This window comes from Melampsora larici-populina (genome assembly GCF_000204055.1).
Source record: "Melampsora larici-populina 98AG31 unplaced genomic scaffold MELLAscaffold_104, whole genome shotgun sequence".
NCBI lineage: Eukaryota > Fungi > Basidiomycota > Pucciniomycetes > Pucciniales > Melampsoraceae > Melampsora > Melampsora laricis-populina.
In genome coordinates, this window is record NW_006768868.1 from 15,214 (window position 1) to 34,119 (window position 18,906).

General features: G+C 41.8%; 4 protein-coding genes across 4 annotated transcripts in view; 3 read left to right on the forward strand and 1 right to left on the reverse strand.

The window, feature by feature from the left end:
- The window catches only part of MELLADRAFT_113973 (uncharacterized protein), a gene marked incomplete at both ends in the record, with an annotated part of 2,469 nt that extends 1,629 nt beyond the window's left edge, over positions 1-840 (reverse strand). Inside the window, one exon of the mRNA XM_007418766.1 lies at positions 714-840. Within this exon, the coding sequence (XP_007418828.1) occupies positions 714-840 (127 nt within the window). The remainder of the gene's footprint in view (positions 1-713) is intronic.
- A 3,216-nt stretch (positions 841-4,056) lies between these two features.
- On the forward strand, positions 4,057-5,523 carry MELLADRAFT_41117 (uncharacterized protein; the record flags this gene model as incomplete). Its single annotated transcript, XM_007418741.1, has 9 exons — positions 4,057-4,214; positions 4,288-4,334; positions 4,393-4,438; positions 4,507-4,598; positions 4,666-4,767; positions 4,834-4,885; positions 4,968-5,043; positions 5,125-5,227; positions 5,306-5,523. Coding segments are annotated over 9 exons (894 nt in total), but the record flags the coding sequence as incomplete, so codon positions are not given.
- Positions 5,524-15,690: 10,167 nt separating this feature from the next.
- Positions 15,691-16,185, forward strand: MELLADRAFT_113975 (uncharacterized protein; the record flags this gene model as incomplete). Its single annotated transcript, XM_007418757.1, has 1 exon — positions 15,691-16,185. One exon carries the CDS (start codon positions 15,691-15,693, stop codon positions 16,183-16,185), a length of 495 nt encoding a protein of 164 aa, XP_007418819.1.
- Positions 16,186-16,624: 439 nt separating this feature from the next.
- On the forward strand, positions 16,625-17,988 carry MELLADRAFT_113976 (uncharacterized protein; the record flags this gene model as incomplete). The annotated part of the gene is made up of 2 exons (XM_007418758.1): positions 16,625-16,901; positions 17,804-17,988. The coding sequence occupies 2 exons, from the start codon at positions 16,625-16,627 to the stop codon at positions 17,986-17,988; spliced, it is 462 nt and encodes a 153-aa protein (XP_007418820.1).
- Positions 17,989-18,906: the final 918 nt, after the last annotated feature.

Consider the following 18,906-nt stretch of genomic DNA (forward strand, 5'->3'; position numbering starts at 1 on the left):
TATTATTGGAACCCGTGTCGGTTACCTGGCTAAGCATGTGTTACATAGAGATACATAATAAGTAACATTGAAGAAATATGATTGAAATCGAATTAACTTATCTTGAGATGAAGCTGATGCTTCTTCATAAAATGGACTAATGGCTGTGCCAGCCATTTGCCATTGTGGTGCCATGCGACTAGCTTCAGAGTAAGATGACGGACTTGATAGGTCCACTTGTCATCAATGAACGTGACCGCCGCGCCTAAGAAAGCGTGGATATTGTTTGCCGTCGTCCAACCATCGTGAATGAGGGTGAACCTACCAACGTTGCCCTTGCAGAGTGGGACCATTTCGATTTCAAAGTTAGTTTGAAATCGTAAGTTCCAAAAAGTAATCACCACTCACATTGATTTCTTTCAAGACAGTGTCTTGAAAGGACACATACATGCCACCGGCTTCTCTGGCCACCCATGTTCGGCCGAAGATCTTAACGTTTTGGCGAGCGTAGCAAAAGGCAACACGGAGGAAATGGTCCTCAATTCGATTCCAAGGAAGGGCTTGCGCTAAGATCCACACCATAAGAATCTGGTTGAGGACTTCGATTTTGAAAGGTGGTGTTTTGGAATCGAAGAACTCAACCATCTGTCGCTGGTTGGTTTCTTTCTTCTTCGTCATGATATCGATAGCACTTGCTGGAAGATTGGCTCCTGAATCAATTTCAGCTTGACGACCAGCGCATGGTTTTCGAACTCGGCCGACGGCGTAACCGTCACGGTGCTGCTTGAGATTCGAATTAGAGTCATAATGAATACAAGGTTTTTTGGGACACCAGAGACACGGATACACAAGCGGTTTCATGTTCGGATCCTGTCAAATGAAAAGAAATATCAGTTCATGGACTGATATTAGATAAACAATGTGAATTTAATATGAGAAACATCAATATCATCATCTTACATCATCTGGTCCCCACTCGGGTTCTCCAAAATAATCCTGTACAGGATCATATTGAGCGGGATTGTCATTGTCTTCACCTTCCAATACCTTAGCACGCTTGGCTTTCTGGCGCTGGGTCAGGTGATCATCAGAGTCCTGATTCATTTCGGTCTCCAAAGGTACATCGTCATCGATAGGCTGTGATTGATCATGATAGGCAGGATGAGAAAGAAAAAACAAAATATGTGAGTAAATCGACGTGAAGAAAGAATCAAGATTACTTACGTTGTTGTTTGATTTGCTGACCCTGGACCGTTTCTTCGATTTATTAGTGCTAGTTTTAGTAGGAGCAGCTTTGGTCCTACACGAAGAGGTCCGAATCGATCCAGACTGGGTCCTCTTGTTTTTGGAATTCGTTGGAAGGGAAATAGCGGTCCGGCCATCAGTTGATGGCTGTACCAGTCCTGGAAGGCTTTTACGAGGAGTCGGAGGGCGTGATGAACGTCGAAGTGGAGTGATTTGACCACTGGCCTGAGAAGGAGGTGGATTGGTGGCATCTTCGCCGGGACTGCTAGCCATGATGAGGGTAATCGATACTGGGGATTGAAGAAATCCGGAAAATCGAAACCAAAAACTAGGAATTGATGTTAATGGGACGAAGGGGTTGCTATCGAATCGCAAAGAGTATGCCTTCAACATCTTGATCGATGGGAAGGGGTTGGGGTTGTCCATCCATCCCCTTACTGCTGAATAAGGCAAGTTGGGGTCGGCTGACGTTGATGGAGGTTGTATGGGGAATCCTGGCTTACGAAGCTGGATTCCGCGAGGGCTGATGACCAGGAATCCTGTGGCCCCGCTGCTGACCCGTTGCATTGCCGGAAGACCCGTTGCAAAAGCAACGCAACCCCCCTGGACTCGGACCCATGTCGGGCAGCGCAGTGTGTAACTGTAAAACACGTTACACTGCGTTGCGTTGCCCGTAAACCCGCTGCGGTGCGTTGCCACTGCGTTGCTCCTTTTTGGCAACGCAGTGGCCCAACGTTGTAGATACTCATGCTGAACCTTAGTAAGATAGGAAGAGTTGGATGATACTGATGAGATCAAGACTTTCTGCAAGAACAATACTACAGTTTTAAAGTGATAACATGCTGGGTCTGGGAGTACAGCATTTTGGAGAAAAAATGACCCCCCCTTGGATTTTTGACACTTATTCTTATCAAGGTTGCACTACTGATTGTAAGAGCATCCACACTCCTTTGCAGTATGTTTCAGTATCTTTTGCGGTACCCACCTGTACGCTAAGTTGAAAATTACATCATTTGTACAATTTCTACACTTGTGTCTAGTATCTGTCATGTATCATTTGTTACTGTGCACATAATGTACACTCCCCTCCAAGTGATTTACATAATTATGGTACTCAAAGCTGTGCATACTTTGCTGTACATAGTTTTTTCTCTTTTGTCGCAACTACACACAATCAGGAAAAACTATGTTTCTGGCTCTGAAGTACATACTTTTGAGCTTCAAACCAAAGACATACTTTTTCCTGGCTGTGTCTAGCTGCAAAAAACAAAAAAAACTATACACAGCAAAGTATACACAGCTTTGAGTATGGTAAATCATTCAAATTTTGCAGCGGTGTGGCCAGGGTTTGTCCCAAACCCGATGATTACAATGCACAGCTTTGAGTACCGTAATTACGTAAATCCCTTGGAGGGGACTGTACATTATGTGCACAGTAACAAATGATACATGACAGATACTAGACACAAGTGTGGAAATTGTACAAGTTATGTAATTTTCAACTTAGCGTACAGGTGGGTACCACAAAAGATACTGAAACATACTGCAAACCAGTGTGGATGCTCTTACAATCAGTAGTGCAACCTTGATAAGAATAAGTGTCAAAAATCCAAGGAGGGTGTCATTTTTTCTCCGAAATGCTGTACTCCCAGAACCAGCATGCTAGCACTTTAAAACTGTAGTATTGTTCTTGCAGAAAGTCTCGAACTCATTAGTATCATCCAACTCTTTCTATTCTACTAACGTTCAGGATGAATATCTGTGTATACTTTGCCGTGTATAGTTTTTTTTGTTTTTTTGCAGCTAGACACAGCCTGGAACAAGTATGTTTTTGGTTTGAAGCTCAAGAATATGTACTTCTGAGCCAGAAACATAGTTTTTCCTGGTCATGAGTAGTTGTGAAAAAAGAAAAAAAAACTATGTATGGCAAAGTATGCACAGCTTTGAGTACCGTAATTATGTAAATCACTGGGAGGGTACTGTACATTATGTGCACAGTAACAAATGATACATGACAGATACTAGACACAAGTGTGGAAATTGTACAAATTATGTCATTTTCAACTTAGCGTACAGGTGGGTACCACAAAAGATACTGAAACATACCACAAACAAGTGTGGATGCTCTTACAATCAGCAGTGCAGCCTTGATAAGACAAAGTGTCCAAAATCCAAGGTGGGTGTCATTTTTTCTCCGAACTGCTGCACTCCCAGAACCAGAACACTAGCACTTTAAAACTATTGTATTGTCCTTGCAGAAAGTCTTGATCTCATCAGTATCATCCAACTCTTTCTATCTTACTAAGGTTCAGCATGAGTATCTATGATGACATTTACAAACACCTCCACTGCCAGCATTAAATAGGTTCCCTGGTCGGAACATGACCTAGGCTGGGAATATCATTGAGAGAAGAATGGAGAATCAAATCATCTTGCACTGCACATCTGAGCCATAAAGCATACACTACATATGTGCAAACATCTGAGTAAATCCTTAGCTATCAGCTACATACAGGTCCGCTCAGCTATCTGCTCATCTAGATAAGAAAATCATGTGTAATACATGCTGTAACTTTGTTCAGATTGAGACGCACATTTCAAAATATTGACTACATATATCACAATGGCTACTCAGGAAATATTCATGGAACTGTGTAACAGTAGCAGAATGGGAATCTGATCACTAGGACCCGTATTCCCATCTGGGAACCTCTTTAATGCTGGCAGTGCTCCCTACTATTGTTGAGTGGAGTGAACCTGACCAAAAGGTATAGTTGGTCATACCTTTTTTTTATCAAAGCTTCCAGCTTAACAATTTGCTTTTGTTTTTTTGAGATCTTACTTGAACCCTACACGTACCTTGGGATCAACACTGATAAGGAGCTTCCAGCAATGGTCACCAGGGCTTTCAATCATTGGTATCAAGTTCCACAGCCTGCACTGGATATTATTTTGAAGATTGTTGGACCAATACATGTTGCCAGTCTATTGTTTGTAACTTTTGATTTGTTTACATTTTCACATGAGTGATCTGACACCTTTCATCAAAATCTACCTCTATAGAATCGATGACATCCAAGATGATTCTGATTTGAGAAAAGGGAAACCAGGTATGTTATGAGTCCTAATCCCTGTTCATCTCACTGATAAGAATTGTTTCTGCTTCAGTGGCTCATACGGTATACGGTGTGGCACAGACCATAAACACAGCCACGTACGTGTGACACACGTCTTCTCTCTCTTGCAATGGCCCGTACACTCAGTGACCACCCCACTTCCCAGTTATGTGTTCTTTGATGCCTACCGCAACATCTCAAAACTAACACCGTTTTTAAAATCGCCTGAGATCACTGATTTGGGGAGCATTATCGATGGTAAACAATAATCTGAGCCTTGTTCAAATTTAACAATTCCACATCCTGATATTGGTTCTGGGTTCAGATGAGATTATGGCACTTCATCGCGGTCAAGGGAAAGACTTGTACTGGAGGGACTCCTTGATATGCCCTACAGAGGAAGAGTATCTCCGAATGATACACAACAGTTCAGTCTATCACTTCTTTGTTCTCCTTTCCTATTGATGCTGATTTGTGGTCATCTTCCGCTCAGAAACGGGAGCTATGTTTCGATTACCAATCAAGTTGTGCAAGCTCTATCTCCAGTGGAATCGCTACCGTGAGTTAGATACTTTTTGGACAATGTTTGTTCTGTAGCCCACTCTGACATATATAATATGGGAACAGTGACTGCTTTCCATTGGTGAATATAATCGGTATCCTCGCTCAAATTCAGAATGATCTCTTGAGCCTATCTCGCGAGGTCAGTTTCAACACATGAATTTATTTTATCGCTCTTGAGATCAATTATGAATCATACTTTTTCTTGAACATTCTGTGACAGTTTACAGAAGATAAAGGATTTTGCGAGGATTTTTCCGAGGGAAAATTTAGCTTTCCAATCATTCATGCAATAAAGGCTGATAGCTCAAACAGTCTATTAATGGGTAAGATGCTCTTAACATCATTCAAATTCATTCCTTTTCTCAACTTGATGAAAATCTATCAATCATTCTCTTTATTAGATATCTTACGGTCACGTCCAAAAGATGAGGCCACGAAGAGAAAGGCATTAAGATATATGAATGATCAAACAAAATCATTAGATCATGCTTTCAAGGTTATTCGTAAATTGGAGAAAATTGCAAAGGAAGAGATAGAGAAGTTAGGTGGGAACCCAGAATTGAGCTCTATCTTTGAGCTCATTCATTTTTCTTCAACTCCTGAAATTGATGACCAATAGAAAGCTACATGGGGTTCTCATATAGAACATGAGTTCCTGATTCAAGTCTATCAACACATTGATGTTGTGATGTTCTAAAGCAGATTTTTTATCATTGTTCTGACACATCTATATTATACATAGGCTCTGATCTAATCATCCATGTAGGACATATAATGTGTGCCACATTAGAATCACCAAGTGGTATGAAAGACAAAGCATTCAATCTTGTATAGTGAAGAGACTCGTATAACCTTGCAAAAATTAGATTGCAAAAGGAATCAAACAAGTCTAATGGCATAGTGATAATTAACAATGATGTCATAATAAGATGAGATGAAAATGAGAAGGTATGGTTGCTAGTCCCAAGATGTGTTAAATGTTGGACCAACGGGTATTTTTCTGGCAAATCAATGCCGAGTCTCAAAACTCATCAAATCTGTGTGCCAAGAGCACTGTTATAATCCTGGCATTTGTGCAAATCCAGATCTGTGATTAAAAATTAGAAAACCTGAATTCCTGTTTTAGTTGGGTTTTACAGTGATACAAACTGATTTGTTACAAGCGTAATTTTTGAGGAAATGTAAGGAAAAAAGCATGTGTTTGTTGGTTGAGAGTATGCTGAGTGTTCAGAGCAAAAATAAACAAAAAACATCAAAATTTGATAAAGATGCAAAAAAAGGTTAAAATAATTATGAATTCAGGTTTGCGTCAGTTGCCAAGGTACACAGAACTTCTTGATGAGATGTGGAAAGCTTTACATTTGGATTAGGACAAGGTTGGGCTTTCATAACTTTGCTATCATGACCCAAAGAAGCATAATCAGACAATGGGGTCAAAAAATATGGAAAAGACTGACTTACAGGAGCTCATACATCTTTCTAACAGCATTGTGAAAAAAGCATTGGATAGTTTTGAGAGGGCAGGTTTTCCTGATCCTTTCAAATAAGTCCTTTGCATCTTGCAGACTTTTGCATTCAAAGCTATGGTCTTGGTAGACTAAATTTAGTCCTTCTCAGCCAAAATCAACAAAATAAGAGAGTACAAATTGAGCAAACTGATGTAAATGACGGATAGTCCTCACTTAAAGGTGTGTAAGAGAAGAGTCTCTTGGAGGGAACGGGACAATCAAATGCAACAATAGTGGACTTTGGAGTTTCTAGAACCAAAGTATGTGCAAACTTGTATTTCTAGATCTGACTGACTGACTCCAAAGAGAGATGATGCAAGATCAGTCTTGAATTCCCTGAGGAGCCGACTTGGATTGAACAAATTTGATAATATATAGAAAACAGCGTAAGGTCTAAGTTTAAGGTCTAAGTAGTTGTGGTTGTAATTAATATGCTTGTAATGATGTGTGATGTGTAAGCATCATTACATTCTCCCCTCCTATAAAAAGGACTTGAGCATATGGGGAGTGACCAATTAGCCTAAGAAAAATGAAGTAATTTAAAAGAGAAAATTTAACACAAGTACTCGAAATTAAGAAAAGAAAATAGAGAAACAGAAGAAAAGCAACTAAAAAAACTGAGAAATAAAGGAAGATTGAATTCTTGATTTGATGTTCCGCTGGCACAATAGGTGGTTGATCCAAGGCTTGATGATTGGTGGGAGTACTGTGAAGAGAAGCAGCGAAGTCCCAATCATTGCTCACAGTGTGGCCAAGGTAATGTATTTCTTCCCAATGGCGTAGTACAGCCCGGTGGTGCATACTAAGGAGAGAACTTACTTTTGGTCATTTGACCCAATTGTCAAGTCCTCCGGTTCCACAAAGAGTTTCAGCTTTGAGATGTTGAACACGTTATGGCGCTTGTCGCCCACAGGTAGGTCCACTCAAATACTCTGACCATTGTTAAAGGTTTCCAACACCTTGTACGGACCTTCATAACGCTCTTTTAATTTATCCACGCCTCCCGAGTGATGACCACGCCAATCTCCAGAGGCGAGGAGGATCCAATCATCCAGTCCCACCGTGAAATCAGTGTGCCGTTTGTTGTGTTGCAGCGCTTGGTGCACTCGGCTTGTCCAGAGATTGTCCCAAATCTGCGCCCAGGAGCCTTCTCTCTGTTGAAGCCAAGCATCGAGGTTGGTAGGTGAATCATCAGTTGTTCCTGTTGTTGGAAACAGGCAAGCTGGTCTGCCAAATACAATCTCAAATGGTGAGGTTCCCGTGGCTACGTTCACTGCACTATTGATGGCAAACTCTACCAATGGTAGGGCTTCTAACCAACGAGTCTGTCTCTTAGCTGTGAAGGTTTGTAAAACTTGACCGACTGTCTTGTTTGTGCATTTGCTTCTGCCATCAGCCTGTGGGTGATACACCGACAAACGGTGGAAGGAAATGTTAAGCTTGACCATTAATGCCTTCCGGAACTTTACTCCCAAGCCTTGCCTTGGTCACTGATGATCGACATAGGAGCACCAAGTGTACCCATCCAGGCACAAAAGAAACATGACGCGGTCTTTTCAGCGGTATCTGATTGATTGGTAGGAATTAATTTGGTAAAACCCGTGAGTCGGCATGTGCAAGTCAATAACATGTCATAAGAATTGATCTTGGGAAGAGGTCCAATGAAGTCGATGGAAATGTCAGAAAGTGGTTTATATGGAACCTCAGGCGTCTTGATCCGACCATTCAGTAGCAAAGTCCGCGCCTTGGTCTTTTGGCAGGTCTCACAAGCCCTCACATGAGCTCAACGACCTTTGCCATCCTCGGCCCAAAAAAATCTGCACGCAACGCCGCCACCGTTTTCAAATTAACGAGGTGTCCTACCCTCCTGTGTGCTTCACCAATAAGTCTCGCACCAAGATCACCAGTCCCAGGAACCAGTAATCAACCATCAATGAAAAGTAATCCATTATCCTCATCACAATCTTCCCTCAAAGGCAACCCATTCTTGACCGCCACACCAAACTTATTGTCGTTGTATCCTTGTATGATAGCTTGTTTGAAATCGTTGGCTAATGAAGCTTGGGTCAGGGCGAGGGCGGCAATAGTTTTGACTCCCGTCTGAAGATCCTCCGCGTCTTTCCTCGATAGGGCATCGGCGACAGAGTTGTCCTTGCCCTTGACATATTGGAACTGCAAATCGAAGTCGGCTAGTTGCTCCAGCCATCTCGCTTGTCGTTGGCTGAGTGATCTCTGTTTCAATAAATAAGTAAGGGAATGATGATTGCTCATTATGTTCACTTTCATGCCTGATAGTAGCATACACCACTTCTGTAAGGCGTGAATGACCGCCAGTAGCTTTTGTTCTTGCACTGGATAATTTCGTTCTGCTGGTGACATCTGCCTTGACTCGTAAGCAATAGGACTTGCATTACGCCAATCACCACCTTGAAGTAGAGCTGCTCCCAACCCTACACTGCTTGCGTCCGTGAATAGCCACAATGGATCCAGTGAATTGTAATCAACGTTTTTGAGGCACAGTAAGGACATCATGATATGCTTGATATTCAAAAAGGCTGCTTCTTCTGCCGGTCCCCACTTGAATTGTTTGGTGTCCAGCTTGCTACTAGTAAGTGGCGTCAATTTCCCAACATATTTCTCTAGGCCTGACACAAACTTATTCATCCATTGTACCGTGCCTAAGAACTTCCTCACACCCTTTGACGATTTTGATGAGGGCCACATACGTATTTGTTCAACTTTCTCCTTGTCCGGCCTGACTCCTTCACTTGGAAGAACATGTCCCAAAAATTTCACCTCTTTCCTGAATAATTTTGTCTTCTTGCTGCTGCAGTAGAGGTTTGCCGCACAAAGTTTGTCTAAGACCAGTTTGACATGTTTCTCATGTTCTTCTATTGATTGAGAAAAAACCACAATGTTGTTGAGATACTCGACACAGACCGTGTTGATGAGATCACCTAGGGCCTCTTCTAGGTGGGCTTGATGAGTGGCAGGTGCGTTTGTCAGTCCCATAGGCATTACGCACCACTTGTAAAGTCCCCATGGTGTCTTGATGGCCGTTAGAGGAATATCTGCTTCTCTCATCCTTGTCTGAAAAAAAGCATTTGTCTGGTCAAGAATAGAAAAAACTTTTCCTGAAGCTACCAGTCTGACCAACTCGTCCACCTTTGGAAGGGGTGAACGGTCCGTGACGGTCATGCTGTTCAAGGTGTGGTAGTCACATACTCACCTTGGAAGTTCCAAAGGGTTCTTCTTGGGAATAATAAGACTAGGCGAGGAATATTGAGATGTAGATCGTCGTAATTGTCCAGCATCAAGATGTTGATTGAGAAGTTTCTTCCAGGCCGCCATATGCTTTGCTGGATAAGGATATTGTCGCTTGTTGATCACTGCGTTAGTATTTGTCAATAAAATCTTATGCCTAATCTTCGACAAGGGGTCTTGAAGTCCTTCAGGAAAGGGAACATCAACGAATTCACCCTTAGCCTCAGCTGCGTCTGAGATATCTGGAATATCAACCGGGAAGATGTCTTGGTACATAAGCAAAAGGGGATCTTCCAAATCTTTCCACAAAACTGGAGGCTTGGATCTCAATGGTTCATTTTTTGCCCTCAATTCTTTCTCCCACCACATCCACTTTTCATGCTCACGACTCTCTGCTGCGGACGCTAGTTCGGTCGTACACTGTTCCTTGAATTCATCACGTAACTTCATTTCATGACGGTAATCTAACAAGGAAACTCCTAATTTTTCACTGATTGTTCTAGTCATTCTTCCTCCTGTCGAAGCTGTGATAGTCGAGACTTCACCAAAGGGGAAGAGGGGAAGGTACCTGGCAAGGAAGTAGATGAGGGAGTGGGTAAGGACGTGGCTCAGGGTGGGGTGAACGGGGGAGCGTAAGGTTTAGCTGTTGCGGGAAGTGGTTGGGGTGGTGCACTGGCAAAAACGACTCTGTCCGTGGCGTATCTTCCCGCTTCTTCAATAGAACACTGTTGGAATTGTATTGTAGAAGGAGTAGGTTGTCTCAGGAAGGTCTCGGGATTGTCAACTCGAGATGTGAGATTGCTTGGAGTGCTATGTGTCAAAGGTGGAGGGGTCATAAAAGGAAGATGAAGTAATTGTCCAAAGTATGTATGTTTTCAATTGAATTGCCGAAGTATAAGGAATCAATAGAACCTTGTAGATCAAAAAAAAATGCCAAAGTTAAAGTATAATTGAAGTAGAGGAACTCTGCAGATCCAGGGTTGATTTGTAAAAAGTTTGTTCTTCCAAAGTAATTTGAAGTATTCTTTGATTTTTGCTTATTGGTTTGAGAAAAAAAAAGTGTAAAGGACAGATAGTCCTCACTTAAAGGTATGCAAGAGAAGATTCTCTTGGAGGGAACGGGACAATCAAATGCCACAATAGTGGACTTTGGAGTTTCTAGAACCAAAGTATGTGCGAACTTGTATTTCTAGATCTGACTGACTGACTCCAAAATGAGATAATGCGAGATCAGTCTTGAATTCCCTCAGGGCGGGAACGTACAAATATAAAGGAAAGAAATAAAAGAAACATAAAATATAAATAAAGAAATAAATGGTGTACCTGACTCCAAAGAGAGATAATGCAAGATCAGTCTTGAATTCCCTAAGGAGCCAATTTGGATTGAACAAATTTGATAATATATAGAGAATAGTGTAAGGTCTAAGTCTAAGGTCTAAGTAGTTGTGGTTGTAATTAATATTCTTGTAATGATGTGTGATGTGTAAGCATCATTACAACTGACTTGTCTTGATGTATCACCAAAGAAGTTCAATGGGATTGAGTTCACAGTGAAATTTAGGTAAGAATTTACAGATGTGACCCGCATCCTCAATAAGCTTCCGAAGCAAGGGCTTCTCATCAGCAAAGTCTGATTCAGTTGACAAGACCTTGTGAGCACAACATCCTGGAGCATCAATGTCTGGTAAAGCACCCCTAGGATGTGATTGATCTTCCTTGAGAGGAACCTTTGCGTGTTTAAGTAGGCGTTCAGCCCAAGCAATTCAATCTTTTGCTTGTCCAGTCTTTTTGCACTTGGTACACATGAAAGTCATCTCCTTTTCACCCCTTAAAGCTCGTATGCTGTTGTAATGATCCCATAGTCCACGCTCAATGAGGACTTGCCTTATCCCTTTTGACTTGCCAGCAAGAGCTTCTTTCTCAATCAATTTCCCACCTTTCAACTTTTTTGGTGGAGTCGGATCAACATAATAAGATGGAAACTTCATTTCTTGAACCTTTCCATGAAGCTTGACTGGAATGTTAGGATTGTCAGAAGGAATTTGGGTGTTTTGGAGCTTTGGCTTTGAACCACCCAGCTTGAAATTCATTTTTGATAGCTGAAGCGCGTCCAGGGCAAATGAATCATGCACGGCTGAGCAATCAAAGGTGAAACAGGCTTGGGCCTTTGGGTGATTGTGGTTGAAAATTGGAATTGCTCAAGTTGCAATTTGGTTGATGAGTTGATTTCAGTCCCACCACCCTTCCCCCAAGCACCTGGGTAAATTGTGATGGCAGCATTGTTAAAAGGTAGGATAGAGTCTGTGTTGGCTGGCGGGATGAGTCGGCTGGTTGAGAGGCAGATAAAGTCCAAAATGTGAATTAATTTTCCAATACTTTTTGTTAGGAGTGCGCAGTCCTTATCAGTCATCCAACCATATTGAGGTTGGTCATTTGTGTGAATTGTTGATTCGTCATGATAGACCTGAATGATTTTGCAAGCGCCATCTTCAAGCTCTGCAAATACTATCTGATCCATCATTTCTCCTTCAAAACAACTTTCATGCCTACATATCTCAATGATTTCCTTGATATACTTCTCTTGATGAATCACAACATCAGCACATTCATGTTTTTTAAATTACAAACACCGCTTATACTCTTGGACGTGCCATCCCATCCGGTGCATCTATTTGGTGACAGTCGTGATCAAGGTTGGATTTGGATGTTGCCTATAGTTTACCAGAACCTCAGTGTTCACATAGTGAGCTAGTAGAGCTGGTGAAACCGGAAGAAAGGAAAGAGTAACACACAATCGAGTCAGGCAAGGATTCAATAGTGAGATTATCAAAAATTGATTAAAAAGAGTACTTTTCCAACTGGCTGATCAACAATCCACTCAGTGATTGTCTTATGCACTTCCACACTATCTAATATTGAAGGATGAGGAGAATTCAATCCTTGGCAATTGATTGGAAGATGTTGGTGAAGGATGATGTGAGATGCATCAGAACGGATTCTGACCGCAAGACGTGCTCCACTTCCATCTGTTGGGGGATCCTCTTGGCAAAGTCAATAGGGAGCCACAGTGTTGAAAGATGCTTGCATGGTGCAAGAATTTGGGTTTGTGAGGTTAAGGTTACGTTGAAGATTGTTGAATTCATGTATGAGTCCAAGTCAATCAAAATCTTTGACATAAGTGGTTCTTGAAGTTGAGTGTGCTTTGCTAAAAACCGAAGCATCCGCTAGGGCATTGCTAAGCTCTTTGTGTTGGTTTTCAATAGGTCTGATTTGAAATTGGGTTTTGATGTGAAGCGAAGTGAACACTTGATCCACTGACTCTGAATGAGATTGTTTATCAGAATCATATGGGTTGGACACCAAGCTCAAATCAGAATCAGAAAGTGAGGTGAGGCTTGAATCAGAATAATGCACCATATTTGTTTTGTGATTGGAGATAGATGAAAGGCTTGAATTGGAATCCCAGAGAAATGATCGAGTTGAACCACTATCAGACATCAAATCCCCATTGCAAGGTAGATTTAGCCAGGGCTTAGGTGGGTCAAATTTCACTTGCTTGCTAGGACAATCTGATGATGCATGTTGACAAATAGTCCGACTTGTGTGGGGTTTGTTTAGGCATAATGGACACATAGAGCTTCTGAATATGGTGAATTGTGCAAGACTGACTTCAAAGTGAGTGATGAAGAAGTGACAAAAAATATTACAGCAGTTTCAAGAATAAATGTTGTCTGCATGTTTTTATTTTTTTATTTTTTTTAAGGTTACACTAAAACTGACTTGCCTAGATTCTACATAAGAGCTGTAGTCAACTTATTCAAGGGTGCAAGGATTGTGCAAGATCACAATCTTGCTTATCTTTCAGCATTGGTGCTTCCTTTGTACCCGAAATGCACCCTTTGGTATAGTTGCAAGCAGCGGAAAGGTGGACAACAATGTTGTATGTAGAATCTAGGTCAATAAAGTTTAATGCAACCAACCTTGAAAAATAAAAAATAAAAACAAGCAGGCAACATTTATTCTCAAAACTGCTGTACACAAGTTTTCTGTAAATAGCAATACACAAACATCTCAACCCGACCTCAAAAACCCATCCAAAGAACTCATGGCAACCCAATTGATTTTGAGTTTTTAGCGTTAAAAAATCCAAAAGTCGATTGGGTTGCCATGGGTTTTATTGGGTCAGGTTGAGATGTTTGTGTACCGCTGTCCGGCACAACTCTTTACGCGTCTCGGCGCTAGCAACCATACATAGTAAGCGACCACAAAACAGGTTTATGAAGTGACAGGAGAAGAATTTTGAACTCAGTGTTTTCTTCAAAAAAAAGCTAAAAAGATTGATGTTCAATCCCTTTAGGGTTAGGTTATCTCCATTCTACGGTTTGGGCTCATAGATATCCAAGACATCTTTTCCAAAAGTCCCCGGACTATAAACCAATACCCATTACGTACAGAAGAATGTTCAATCCCCTGAGGGTTCAATAACCTCCAAGTACCGCCCTGGAAACATAGGTTATCAAGACATTCCTTTGAACCAGTTGCAGTGGACTCTAAAACACCAGCAGTATGTTATTGATTGTGTTCAATCCCTCTAAGGGTTTGACAACCTCCAATTACCGTCTTGGACCAAAGGTGTTCGAGACACATTTCAAAGGGCACACCTCATTCTTCGTGGATGGTATGTGAGTATTATCAGAGTGGAATATGTGGAAAGCGAGGAAATCAGCAAAGGTTGTTGTTGAGCACTCCCAAAAGAGGTGCACAAAAATTGGCAGTGGGACTTCTCCCCCAACGGGGGACCCGCGCCAACCCAGTCCAGATTTTTCATTTCCTCTAGCAAGCAATTTGTAACTTTCAATTTCATTCCTCCAAGTTGCTTGTTCTTACCATTCCTACTTCCAATATACAAAAAGTACATTATACACTTAAAAAGCTTCAAAGTACAGCCTTATCAATATTCTTCGTAATCCAGTGTACTTTTCAACACTAGCTATTCACATTAGTTATATTGTTTCAATCATTGTTTTTTCCCGCCCACCACCCTCTAGGCAGACTGGGGTTAAGTTTCAGGCTATTTTTGTTATCAATTTCTCTTATACATGAGTAGGGGGGTCCCTCAGTGAGGGACTCAGCGCTGAGCTATTGGCCACCCACAAGTACTCTCTGTGTTCTAAAAAAGTCCAACTTTGTCTTATGCAAACCAGGCCCCAGGGCCACATTTCTGAGTAACACACAACAACCCGCGCCACCGAGCCAAACTGATTCCAGCTCTAAACAAATCCTTGGACAAGATTCCTAAAGGAAAACACAAGAAGTTTTGAGACTAATGACTCTTCCAATACCTACTATAATTATAGGGGTTTCTGGAGGGGGTCCATCGCTTTCCTACGGGTGGGCTAAAAGCCTAAAGGTGGTTTTTTAAAAAAAAAGCTTAAAAACTTTTAGGAACACAGAGTTTAAAATTTCTTTATCCTTGACACCTAATTTCCTGTATTCGACTAGATGGCCGCTTTGCTCAGGTGTACTAGTTTCTTCTGTATTACATGTTCTGTTAGTGTTGTATGCAATAGGGGTTCTCAAAGTTGACCCGGTTTCAAGAAAACCCAGTTGACCCGGTTGCTTTTTGGCAGTAACCTTGTGTATTGATTGCCACTTCACACCAAAGGTACGATGTGGGGAGAACTTCCATAGAAGGTAGCGGGTAAGGGGAGACTAGGTGTGCACATCCAGAATTACATACGCGGTGGTAGCCGCGGGAGTTGGGATACAGAAGGAAGAAAAGGAGAAAATTCCCCCCCCTTCTTTACCACTCCAAGAATTCTCACCTAGTCTCCTGGAAAGACAAGCTTTCATAGTTAGTTGAAGCTTAATCTCCAAAGCTTAACCTTCCTTTATTTTTTTTCGCATAACATATTCATTTCCTCCATCTCAACCTCATCATCTTCAAATTATAAATAATCTAAATCATCTTTGAATTATATATAAAAAAAAGCCAGTAACTTAATAAAAGAAGAATGGATAGCTCAGACTTTCAGAAGAAGATAGATGAACAAATTAGGAATGAAGTAAAAGAAGGAGAAGGCAATGGCGAGCAGGATGAAAAACCAGGAGGAGGAAGTAAGAATCATGGAGGAGAAGGTGAGTTAACAGGTGATGATCAAAACAGTGAAACCCAAGGAGAAGGTCAGATGGAAAATCAAGAGGAAGAGGTACAGAAAGGAGGCAAGCAGAAAGCAAAAACACCGGCAACCCAACAATCAAAAAGGAAGAACGGTCAACCTCCCGAAAACTCGCAAACCGTGGGACCAGTAAGAATCAAGAAGCCAAAAAACCAACCTAATCAGAAAGAACACTCGACTTCTGATGTCAACCACACGCAAGACCAACTAGGATTGTCGATGCCCAACTCGGGGCTGTCCCAAAATCCTCCCAATCCAAGAAACACTCAACAAACCCCCGCCAACGTTCAGCAAACCTCCGCTCAGTTATACACCGCCGCAGAAAATTGACCCTACCACCTACGCCAACCAACCAACCAAGAGAAGAGTGCCGGTGCAAACGACGAGAGCGATGGGGAGTCCGATGAAGGATTGGAGGTAGAGGGAAGACGGGTGCTAGGCGGTATTGTACTAGAAGATGGATTGAGTTATGGTAAGCCAAAATCTCATAACGAAATAAAATATATTCTCCCGTTCAGGGAATGCCTCATAAGAGAAGACAATGAAACAACTACCCAGGGAATATGGAATATATCCACATGGAATAAAGATCCAACAGAAAGATCCAATGTCCCAATGGAAATATCCAAACAAATAGACATACAATTGAATCCAAGAAGGGAAATCCAAATCCGCATATACTGTCATATCCACATTTAAAAGAAAAAAAAAGAGAGAGGAAAGATCAGACACTGGAAAAAAAGGGAAATCGCCTTTCTGGAAAACAGATATGATGAACTCAAGAAGAGAGCAAACGGAGCAACCTCAACCGATTGTCGAAGATGTGGTAGTCCAAAAACTAGACATCGAAATTGAAGCCGCTTCACAAAGCAGGAACAGAACGTTGTACAACAAATTGTCGGAAGATAAGAGGAGATGGCTGGAATTCACTAGTAAGAGTCAAGGCGAGGTCGAGGGCGGAACGGCGGAGAAAGGTCCGAAAGATGTTAGCGCGCGAAAGAAAGTCAACGTGGTGAAGGGGAACGAATTGATAAATGATTTGATAGGTTATCACCTTATTGGGCAAACGCCATGAAAGATCTATCACGTTATATCTCCCTTTCTATCTTTGACCCCTCATGGCTTCGCCAAGACCTGAATCTCACTTCCAATAAATCTTCTCGGTCAAAAACCAAAGACGCAGAGGCGATCACCTACAACAGATCGCCAATCCCAAGCGAGTGGAGGACGACAGTAGCGCAGTGGCATTGAAAAAAGGATTTGTTCCTTGCCTATCTGAAGTTTTACAAACATGACAAAGTAGTCCCAACCATGGAACGACATTTTGAGAACGTGCTAGAAATTCAGAAGGAGAATGATGGTTGTTGGATTTTGGCTTTCAGATATGACATAGAGATGAGACAAGCGTATCTTACGTTTAGGGTTGGCAAAGAAGAAGAGATGGCTGATATCGGAGTTCGGAACAAAGTGATCAAGAAACGAGCCGAACGGCAGACCATAATGAAGAAGGACGATCTGTTTCTGGACAACCCGTATGCATATGGAAACTCCAAGCAGAATATCAATCCTATGGATGGAACCAACTGGGAAGGGAGAGCCACCAATTGGGATGATCCGAGTAGGGGTGAGTCCACAAAGGAAAAGGTGGAGGTTAGCAAGAATTCACAATCAGTACGATCGGCCTTGTGGGCCCAAGCAAGAAGCGAACCTCATTCGACTTTGCACACGGCAACCCCCTTGGTAAACCAACCACCAACGACATACCATCAACCATCTCCCTATAACCATCTCTCATCCTCTTATCATTCGACCCCAACCAACCATCACACCGCCCACGCTCACCCTCCGACTCAACCGGCAAACCACGGATCCGGGATTAACCCGAATTTCAAAGGTAATCCAAAGAATTATATTCATAACTACCGACCAAACTTTTGAAGCGGAAGAGGTAGTAACGGGAATGAAGGCGGATCAGGAGGTGGTTCAGGTAACGGAGGAAATTTTGGTGGATCATCAGGCGGAAATTTTGGTGGATGGGGACGTGGGAAACAAGCAGATGAGAATGGAGGTCAGAATGGACAGACCTACGGGAATAGAAATGGAGTTGGAAGAGGTGCAGCGCATAAGAAGTGAGTATCTTACATGGTACAGTCCAAAAATGATCTCAGATCCAAACCAGATATTTCTTCCCTCCCCTTTTCGCTGTTTTTATTTTCGTATTTTTCTCTTGTACATGGTACAGGTAGAATTGAAAAAAGAGAGATCTATAAACTAGACAGTACCAAAATGAAAATAAAAGTTTAGACAGAAACAGACTGCACAATGTCCCCATGACTTGAGGAATGAGATTATGACTGGCCAATTGGGCGGCGGGCGCCGCCATGTCAAGCTCTGAACATAATTTGGCCCTTAACTCTTTTCAATGCTTTCTGAGCTACACAGTAAAACAAAGAATTCCAACATCTAGGGTTTTACATTCCCAAGAGCAGCAGCACACTATTGAGCATGATCATGTTCACTTCTTTCATATGCAACATACCATTGGACAGTGACTTCATTTGATTTGAGGCCTTTAATCCACTTAGGATTGGGAGCTCATTCTTTATTATGAAGATTTCTGAGACAACACCTCTGACACCAGACAATTCACACAATGCATCAAAGCAAATCATCTTCATCTAAGTTTGGGTTCTGGATGATTGGATTGGATTCGGTATGTCAGTGGTTTCAAATGTTGAATCTTTTTGCAAGGTCTAACTTTGAGATTTGATCACATGCACAGAGGCCAATTCTCCAGATGTGAAACATCTTGCATCATTTTCTTCTTTTTTGTTGATCATTATCAGAACTATCAAGAGACCTAAAAATTAGAACCCAAATCCCAAGTGGAATGACCACATTTTGGATGTTCAAGATAGATTTCAATATGGCAATTTTTGTTATCATGATCATCTCCTCCATCAACCACACATTAATCATCACATTGAATTACATCAAAAGATGAATCTGTTCATGATGTGTATGATCAAAATACACCGGCGGGCCGTCCAG